Source organism: Odontesthes bonariensis, chromosome 4 (genome assembly GCF_027942865.1).
Source record: "Odontesthes bonariensis isolate fOdoBon6 chromosome 4, fOdoBon6.hap1, whole genome shotgun sequence".
Classification (NCBI taxonomy): Eukaryota; Metazoa; Chordata; class Actinopteri; order Atheriniformes; family Atherinopsidae; genus Odontesthes; species Odontesthes bonariensis.
This window is the reverse complement of record NC_134509.1, coordinates 5,856,521-5,866,109: the sequence shown is the minus strand read 5'-3', so window position 1 is coordinate 5,866,109 and position 9,589 is coordinate 5,856,521. Positions and strand designations below refer to the sequence as shown.

Below are 9,589 nucleotides of genomic sequence, written 5' to 3'. Positions count from 1 at the left end.
TGCAAAGCTGATCCATCAACTGCTTTAAAAGAAAGTTGGAACCTGATCGATGCAGAATATTGTTGTTTCTTTTTATTTAGTCGAGCTTTAAAAAGATTAAAGCTGTCACAAAAGCCAGAAAAAGTGCAACCAAGGCCTAACTACGATTTTTATTTTGCTTTATTGCTCTTTATTTAAGAGGATTTGGGGGGTCGTGTTTTAATATTTATTTCTTCCTTTAACTAATCTGAAAAAGAAATGCTATTATTTACCTGCCAGAATGTTTATCTATGTATGTTCCCTACAAAAAAGGAAAAGAAAAAGAAAAAGAAAAAACAGCACAAAGAACATTCTCCATGAGTGGTGATTCAATATTTTTGCCGGGGTTATATAATTGAGTTGCAGTAGAATTACTGTCAAATGCTGCTCTCTTCTGGTTGAAAGTGAGGTTGGTTTATCTGCAGCTTTTACTTTGGGAGTCTATCCTCTGACTATGAGCTAAAGCTACCAAATAAATGGTGTGGTGTTGAACAGCAGAGCTGAATTCAGACATCGTCGAAGCCTCGAATATGACAGAAGACAAATTTACAAGTGCAGAGGATCGTAAAGCTAAACCCAGAAACAGGACTGAGCAGATATAAGTTAAGTTTTAAACTGAAATCTCTGAGGACTCAACTAATATATGAGCAGAAGTAGATAAGGTTGATTTTAGTGTAGAGAATGCAATGAAACAAGGACAAGATACTGGAGAGAAGCTGCTGGTCATAAAGTGGAACAAAGAGTGGTCGATAAATGAGCTCGAATGAGTTAAATGTCATGTAGACACCCCACCGCCATCCACAATCATGTCACCAAAACTAGTTCAGTTTGCCCAGAGGTTTCAAATTTCACAGGAAGTGGCGGCACTCTTTGATAAACAAACAGTTAGTTGTACACACCTGCTTCCTGCAGTATTAAAAAGACAGAAAACTCAAGATGAAAAGTTTCAGGCAAATAAAGATGTAAAGGTCCATTTCGACACATACTCACAGATCAGCAGCGCAGCAGCTAGTAAACTAACAACTACCAGTGGACTCCTAACATCTTAGTTATTTAGAAAGTTATTCAGCTGTCACCGCCTTTCCATATGGATTCCTCTAAAGACCCACATTCCCATCAGGTCAAAACATGAAAAAATGTAAGCACCAAAGAATGGTTTTAGTTTTTATGCACTCCCCATTTTATTATATACACAAAAACAGGTGTTTTTGGCAATCTGGAGGCGAGGTAAGGGTAACTGAAGACATCTAGGCAGGCGACAGGCAATAACAGGAAACCAGCATCCAAAGAAAAGACTCAAGCCCAAAAACAAAAACTGCAGACTGTACAGAATATCCAAGGGATAAGGTAAATAATACGTAAAGCACAGAACAGCAGCCTTCAAAAAGAAATGAACACAAGTTTATCCTGGCTAGCTAGAAGATCTTAGCAAAACACAGCATCAGAAACCGCGGAGCATTAAAGAGCAGTTGTGTGGAGGCAGGGGCAGGTCGGGATGCCAGCTGCTGGAAGGAAGAGGCGGCCTGATCACATGGGCCGGCTTTATTACCTTCAATGCTCTACATACTGAACAACATAAACATGAACACACTTTGATGCCAGTTTTGGAGTACTGCATAATGTGTTTTTTCTACAAGTTGCATGTGCCTCTGTGGTTTCGCTATGTCTGTGGTTGGTTTTTGTTTTTTCCTTCATACACTTCTTGATATGTATATATATAATATAAAACAAAATAATCACAATAAATGGAAATGCATCACATTTTTCATATCTTGAGTAAATTCTCATACTGATTACATTAGACTCATATTATCATATTATGGGAAAACTCTGCTGACATTCATTTTCTCATTCATTAACCCACATGAGCTTTCTCACTTCCTTCTCACTCGGCCCACAAAAGCATCTGTTTCATTAGTTTCTTTTCTTGTTTCCTGTTTGATTCTGGGTTTTTTGGGGCCTTATTTTGTTGTTATCTTCTTTTGTGATTCTATGTCATGACATTAGAAAAAAAAAATGATCTTGTTCTTACGAGATCTTAAAATTAGGCCAATAACCTCAGATGACGAGCAACACGTCACGATACAGTGTTAATATTTATCTGATAGAAACAAAGACAAAATAGATTTTTGAATTGAATTGAATGAGCTCCAAAGCGTCATTAATTATCTCCTTTTCTATAGGATACATCCTTTATGTGGCCTACATCCACCAAAGGACCGTCCTTTATGAGAGAAAGGATATCATTCCACTGAAAGCTCCTCCTGGCCGCAACTTTTAGAACAATACTGTTATTTTCATCCAGTCCTTGTGAATAAATATGTGGACAGGAGGATTACAATCAGCAGTCGATGCAAGACAATTTTTCACCCTTTCTTTCCCTTTTCGGATATGAACTTTGATAATAAAGTAATATTACCTCCAATATGATATATATGGCGTCATTTTCATGTGAAAATGTGATAAGATTGCAATAGACTAAGTATCTAAAGCCCTATTTGTAGAATCTTTATTGAACCTTTGTAGTTTCAGTGCCACAGACCCACATCACAGCTTTGTGTCGGTGTGGTCGGGTTCTCGATGTCATGAGGTTGTCTTCTCCAAAGCCCTTAAGAATTTTTCCTACCACTAAACCCATAATGTTTTTTCATGAGTTCAAGGAAAAGAGCTTCGGAAAAAAACAACGGAAGTTTTATTCTTTGGAATATTCTACCAGACTTTGCAATGCACAGACAGACTGCGAAAAACCCAACAGCGACATCGCCAGACTCCACATGCCTCAGTTAGTATGTTTGATGATAGAATAATTAGAAAATGGCTGAACAGGTATGGCTTGTTTTGAAGGTAAATAAAACATGGCGGCATCATGGAGTGGGCTTAGTGTTTCACACCCTGCTTCGTTTGACAGTTTTTGTTTCAGGATTACTGACAAAGTGTAACGTGTCATGTGTTGTTATTCATCTGAGGTTACGTTTGCTTCATTTTCACACCTCGTGTGAACCAAATGATTTCTCATGAGCTAGATTATTAGAGGGTGCACTTTCCTCTCCACATGGGTTTGTACTTGGAAACACTACTGTGACTCAAAGCTCAACAAACATCGTGAGAAAAGGTCACTCTTGAGAGAAGAGGTCATTTAACAACATTTTAAGACCCTGTAAAAACAGATATTTCTTTCTACACAGTACTTGGAACTGAAAAGTACGTCTACTTTCTTTTTCAAATGGGCCGCATGTCTCACTTTTCACGTCTATGATGATTTCTACCTCATTTGAAAGGTTTTTCTGAAAACCCTCGAGAAGATGATGGTGACCAAGTCGACTGCCTTTTTAACCCAGATCTAATGAGGACTGCAGCTCTGGAGCTGCTAAAAATTGGCGGTTATTCCTCATATCTTCATACACACATTCATTGGAAGGTCTTGGGCAACTTCTTGTTCTGCTACCATGCCACTGCTTCACCTGTTGGTCGGAACAAATCACAAAAAAGAATTTCTGTAAAACATCAGGCATGTGTAGATTTTGGGAAAACTGCATTTAGAAAATTTACAAAATGAAAAGCTTGTGTGAGACACCGCCTCCACGTCTGCATTGGTGTAGACAGAACATTCACTGGTTTGGATCTTAGCATGTGAGAGCCACAGTGTTGGTCATGTTTGTCAGTAGTAGTGGGGCTTCAGAGGATGGTTTACCGTAGGCCGATAAGTGTGGGACACTAATCACATCTGAAGATTTTAAAGGTGATCTGCTGTGTTCAAGCAAGTGAACTCACCTTTGTGACGATCTTTAGGAAGACCAGCGTTACCACCACGCTGGTTATGCAGGTCACAGCGATAAGCACCGCCAGTGGTAGGCCCATCTCTGTGGTACAGGAAGCTGTGTTGGAATATGGCGCACCATCTGTGTGAACTTAAGGCAAATATGGGTAACAAATCAAATGTGCTCCGTTCATGCAATTGCTTTAGAAATGTGGCTTTGTGACAGAGCTTGTGACGTGGCTGTAACTGTATTTGCTGACTCATTTATCTGCAGCATGATTGTGCACCCTGCACAAACACCCCAAAGGGGACTCATTAAACTAAAGGGTACATATATAAAGTGTTAGAATGACAGGAGTGCAATGAAAAATAATAGATTTGTAAGAAATAAATGATTAAATGTGGAAATATAATGAAAATCAAATGAATTTACATAAATGTGGAATTAAAAAGACGTGAAAAAACAATCTGAAATTTTTATTTATTTGATTTTTATTCATGTGTATAGTCACATTTTTAGATGAGTATCTTTATCTATTTTATGCATGACAATTACTTACGTTTTTATTTGATTTTTTTCTTCATTTTCTTCTTTTCTACAGTCATTTGCTTATTTTCATCCCATTTTTTCTTCTTCTTCTTCTTCTTCTTATTGCATTACAAACTTTCAATTTAGGCCTTGTAGATTTAACATGTGTTTGTGATGGGTAACTGTAGTTTTTATATCGCGCCTAAAATGTGTTCTGAAACTGGCTGATGTACAGTTAAGATAAAATAAGTGATAGACAAATTTACTTCCTCATACAACAAAAAAGGGTTCTTAAAGCAGGAAGTGGCATATGCCACTACTGGTGACATATGGTCCCCACAGAGGCCTTGGAGGAGGAGTATGATTATATCTCAAATCTGATTGGCTTACAGCAAAAACCAGAAGAATTGAAAATAACTTTTGATTCTAACGACAGTGTAAGATGAAACAGAATAAGAACTAAAAAAGGATCAAAATTGACAATAAAGTAACTAAATAAAGTTTTATCTGTTATCTGTTTGTCTGTTCTTTTACTTTGTCATTTCTCTGCACGTCTCCACATTTATTTAATCTCTTTTTTTGTCTTTATATCCACATTTTTAATATTTACTTTTGCATGCATTTCCTCATTTATCTTCTGTTTTTTCCTTTTACAGATTTAATCTTTCTTGTGGCACTTTTGTCATTCAACACTTTGGATGAGGGACATAGAACATAAGACATGGACATTAATTTTCTTTTCTTTTTTTTTACTAGAAATACTAATAACACTGAAAAAAGTACTATAATACCATAAGCTGAAGTTCTTGATTTGCATAGTCTATAGAGGTAAAAGTACAAATGATACTAATATGGTGCCATCTTTAAGCTACAACAGTCCCCTCAGCTCTGCAATACCTATAAAGTGTTATTAAAGAAGACATGATTCAGCTCAGTGGTAACATGTATATCTTGCCTTTCCTCAAAAAGTTTTGCAGACATCAAAATAGATTAATATCAAGATACAACCTAAATTCCAAATATGTTGGTATGCTGTGTAAAATCATGAAAAAATATTAGCTTATCTCGAATTTGATGGCAGTGACAGTGAAAAATCGTTAGGACAGGGCCATGTTTACAGGGCAATGTTTACCCACAATTGTGGGTCTTCTTTGTCATATTTAGCGTTTCATGATGTGCCAGATGTTTTCAGTTAGTGAAAGGTCTGGACTGCAGGCAGGTCAGTCCAGCACCCAGACTCTTCGACTACAAAGCCATGCTGTTGTAATAGATGCAGAATGTGGTTTTAACATCGTCCTGCTGAAATATGCAAGGCCTTCCCTGAAGAAGACTTCATCAAGATGGGAGCATATGATGCTTTAAAACCTGTATATGCCTTTCAGCCCATCCAGATGTGCAAGTTAACAGTTCTATAGGCACTAATGCACCCTCATACCATCAGAGATGCAAGCTTTTGAACTAAGTGTTGATAACAAACTAGACAAACTTTTTTTCCCTCTACGTTTTTGAGACTTTTTTCGATTTTGTTGCTGCCATGAAATTTAAGATGGTATGGTAATATATTTCATTTAATTTTTTATGGTAAGAATTTGTTCTTACCCCCCTCACTTTTAACATCCTATTTGTTTTCTACATGTTTTCTATGTTCTATTGTAAATAAAATATTTTTTTATGAGATTTTGAAATCAGAACCTTCTGTTTTAATTTTGGGAATTCAGGCTGTATAAACAGAATGTGTCAGCTGTAAAATTGTACTTGTAGTTTTTATATTATTTTCAGTAAGATATGGGTATGGGTAAGATTTGGGCGCCTCAGTATCTCACCTAGTGGAGAGGCCGTGCCATTCTCAGTGGGCTTTAAGCCGGGGTACAGTCGGCCTCTGGTTTTGGAGCACTGTGTCGTCTCATAACCTGCAAGTTTACAGAAAGTACATTTCTTTGTTTTTGCAATTTCAGAAAACAAATTGCAATGTCAGGAAATGGACCAAAGTATGATAAGGTGTGACTTGCTGAATCATTAAACCGACTTTCGACTTCCATTTTAACGAAGACAACTTTCATCTCTATTCCCCTTCACCCTTGCACTCTTATCTGTCTCCAGTACAAAAGCAGTGGCGGTACGACACTGATTTACGCCCCGGGCGAAACCAGGTGCTGGCGCCCCCAACCCCCCCTTAATTTTTTTTTTATTACTTTTAATATTATTTTTATCATTTTCCAAATGGCCCTGTACAAAGTCGCCTAGACATATCCATACAGAAAAGGGTGTATAATCTAATCTAATAATATCCCTAACCCTATACAGATATTAAATATGGAATAAAAACATTTCTAGGACCTGTTGGCACTGTTTGAGTCCATCTTTAAGGCCTTTTAGCTATTACAAGCCTGTTTCATGGTACTTTTTTTTTTTTTTAAATCTAGGCGAAGGTAGAAAAATCTACAGTGATCGTTTAAGAAAAAGTGCAGTTTTCAGGCGTTCCTTCAGGCAAATCACCAGGAAGGCTAAGGGGTTAGGCAGTTAAAATACAATCAGGTGCTACGTTTTTTGTTTTTTTTCACCCCCCCGGTCAGCCCGCCTCTAGGACCGCCCCTGTACAAAAGCATCATATTCTGTTAGCTGTAAAAGGCGCTCAGATTTTCAGATTCCTCTTCACTGCTCAAAAAAAACTGGAAGAGAACTTCCATGCGTACAGGATTGTTTAAGCACTGCGATGAGTTTCTCAGCGAATAACTCCATCACTGAAGGCCCTGACTGTGCCTGTGTGAATCTACACCACAGTGTTAATGCTCGCACAAGCAGAACGGAGAACTTTAGACGAGAAAAAGTAAAAGCACACCTTTTATAAAAGCTGTGTGGACGTTGCGTACGGCATCACGTTGGCCACCTTTCTTGTAGACACAGCTGTAAACACCAGTGTCACACACGCTCAGGTTGCTGACGGTGATGATGAGGTCATTGGGAGATCCTTTTGTTTTAATCCTCCCTTTATATCTCTCTCGTGGGGTGACTGTGTCAGGTGTTTGAAAATTGACAAATAACACTTCTTGCTTCTCATGGAATTCATGAAGTACATACAGCCCACGATATCCATGACTGCTTGTTTGACTTCCATGAGAGCACTTCAAAGTCATGCTCTCATCAGACTTTTTGAAAATGATGGAGTTCTCTGTAACGAAGAGACAAAAGTCTCAGGACACATCAAGACGATTCAAACGCTGACAGCAAGAGTACAAATGCGACATAAATGTCACATCATCAAAGAGTCTGAATACAGATCAAGACACAAATAAAACTTAAACTAAAAAAATAAACTATATTGCAGCATTGACCTCTCAAAAAACAGAGGAAAATCAAATCAAAACAGTCGTACCTGACCAGGCTGGACCGCAGAGCAACAACATGTAGAAAGAGAGTAACATCATCCTGTGTGGTAACTGCAGACATTGCTTTCGTTTGTGACAAACTGTCTGTACACCCCGCCAGCGTGGTAAAGAACAGCAAGCAGTGCTTCCTGTTTAACCGTTTTGATGTGGATCGATGATGTAAATCCTGTGCAAGTAAATAGTTTTCATTCACACGGTAAAAATATTCTTGAAAATATGTTATTTTTCTTGCTGCTTGAAGCCATACAAAATAAATATGTAAAGTAATTTAAGATGGTTAAGTAAACATTTATATGTGGATCTATTATTTTTATAACTGTTGAAGGGGTTGTTTTCACAGTAGATGATACAGCATGCCAAAACTGTTTTGAACAGTTTTTAATTTCATTTCAACAACTGTAAATGTGTTTTATTCACAATAAAAATTATCATTTTACACTGAGTCCACTTCAAAGTGACCAGGAGCCTGCTGATAGATGCTTCAGATCACCCATCTATCCATTTACACTTCCTGCGCACGTGTCTGTCCTTCAGCATCATTTTAAAGCATTTTGGCTGCTGTTCATTTTGACTTGGGCCGAGAAAGGGAAATCAAGTTATCACTTCCTCCACAAGCGCTTTTACCTCTGCAAAAATGGAAAATGGCTGAGGAAAAACATCTGGTCGACCAATAAGCTTTATCTGCCCGACTGATTATCTCTGTCTGGGAAAGATAATCAACAAAACCTCCTTTTCACCTCTTACTTCATGCTGCATGCAAGGTACCCTAAAGTGAGATCGCCCTCTGGTGGAGGCCATTAGAAATAACCACAGAAGTTTTACAGCCTCTCCAAGCAGTTTGAATATTAGGCAGCAATGCAAACGATGTGCAAACATTTGAAAGATCTTGGCTGGACATGTGTTGTGGATTACTTTGTGCCCATGATGTGTGTGTTTTTTCTTTCCACCGTCACCTCATGCATGCTCAGGATGGGGGATTGGATCGAAGAGTAGTTAAAGTAGTTTAAATGGCTCTGTATGAATTGGACTTATTTGGAATTTCACGAGTTGGAAGTTATTGAATTACAATCAACTGGATTGAAAAATTGGACAGCTTCTTTGAAGTGCCTTGAGATGTCATTTGTTGTGATTTGGCGCTATATGAATAAAACTGAACTGAACCGCATTGAAAATGTGATCTTTTAACTTGATCTTCTCGTTTGAAGTGTTTGCTGGAGAACCATGATTTACGAAAACCCTTCTATAAACTCATGCTCAAGCACTAACTGTCAAAGATCCGTGTGACTGTGGGCAGAGACGAGCACAATTCAAACCTGTATTCTGTCTCCACAAGGCGGAGCTCTTGTCCTGCACTTGGTGTCAGACAGTAGACTCCACACAGACAATATGCAGTATTTCCTCTTATTATGAATTTGGACACCGTTCTTCACTCAAAAATTTAAGTATTTCTCTGTCAATGGTCTCGTTTTCTGGCCTTAAGCGGGTCAAGCTTAGTTGTCAGACTAACAGAAAGCAGTGTTTATTCTTAAAGGTTATTCTTCTCAGACTCACGGAGCTTATCCCAGCTGCCATAAGGCAAGGCGGGATAAACCCTGGACGGGTGCCCGGTCCAAGAAAAGGAAAACTAGAACTTCCAAAGCGCAAAAACCCATGAACCATGATAAATCCAGTACCATGCTGGGGAATACTTGGGAATTTCAGATCATATCCCCTTTTAAACACAGCTCTGGGCTGCAACTTTTAAACCTCTAGTCGCATATAGTATTTACTAACTGTCCTTTTGGTTGTTCAGTCATATTTTCATGATCTAATAGAAGTTTGTGGTGTGTCAGACACATTTATTCATTAAATAATCTCACAGCTGCATCAACAAAGTGGATTCTTCCTGGAGAACAAAGA

General features: G+C 38.2%; 1 protein-coding gene across 2 annotated transcripts; it reads right to left on the bottom strand.

Moving 5' to 3' along the window:
- Nucleotides 1-1,174: 1,174 nt before the first annotated feature.
- On the bottom strand, nt 1,175-7,800 carry LOC142379207 (uncharacterized). 2 transcript variants are annotated; one of them, XM_075464347.1, is made up of 5 exons: nt 7,678-7,800; nt 7,144-7,473; nt 6,128-6,214; nt 3,790-3,926; nt 1,175-3,479 (listed from the first exon to the last, which is right to left on the bottom strand). In XM_075464347.1, the coding sequence occupies exons 1-5, from the start codon at nt 7,727-7,729 to the stop codon at nt 3,348-3,350; spliced, it is 738 nt and encodes a 245-aa protein (XP_075320462.1). In that variant the 5' UTR covers nt 7,730-7,800; the 3' UTR covers nt 1,175-3,347. The 2 variants fall into 2 exon arrangements, with proteins under 2 accessions (XP_075320462.1, XP_075320463.1); XM_075464348.1 differs by having other exon boundaries at nt 3,790-3,893.
- Between the last annotated feature and the right edge of the window lie 1,789 nt (nt 7,801-9,589).

Coding starts and splice junctions, on each gene's coding strand:
- LOC142379207 (XM_075464347.1), bottom strand. CDS start 7,729: ATGATGTTACTCTCTTTCTACATGTTGTTGCTCTGCGGTCCAGCCTGG. Junction 7,474..7,677: donor CTGCGGTCCAGCCTGGTCAG/GTACGACTGTTT, acceptor TCTTCGTTACAG/AGAACTCCATCATTTTCAAA. Junction 3,927..6,127: donor TGGCACGGCCTCTCCACTAG/GTGAGATACTGA, acceptor ATTTGCCTTAAG/TTCACACAGATGGTGCGCCA.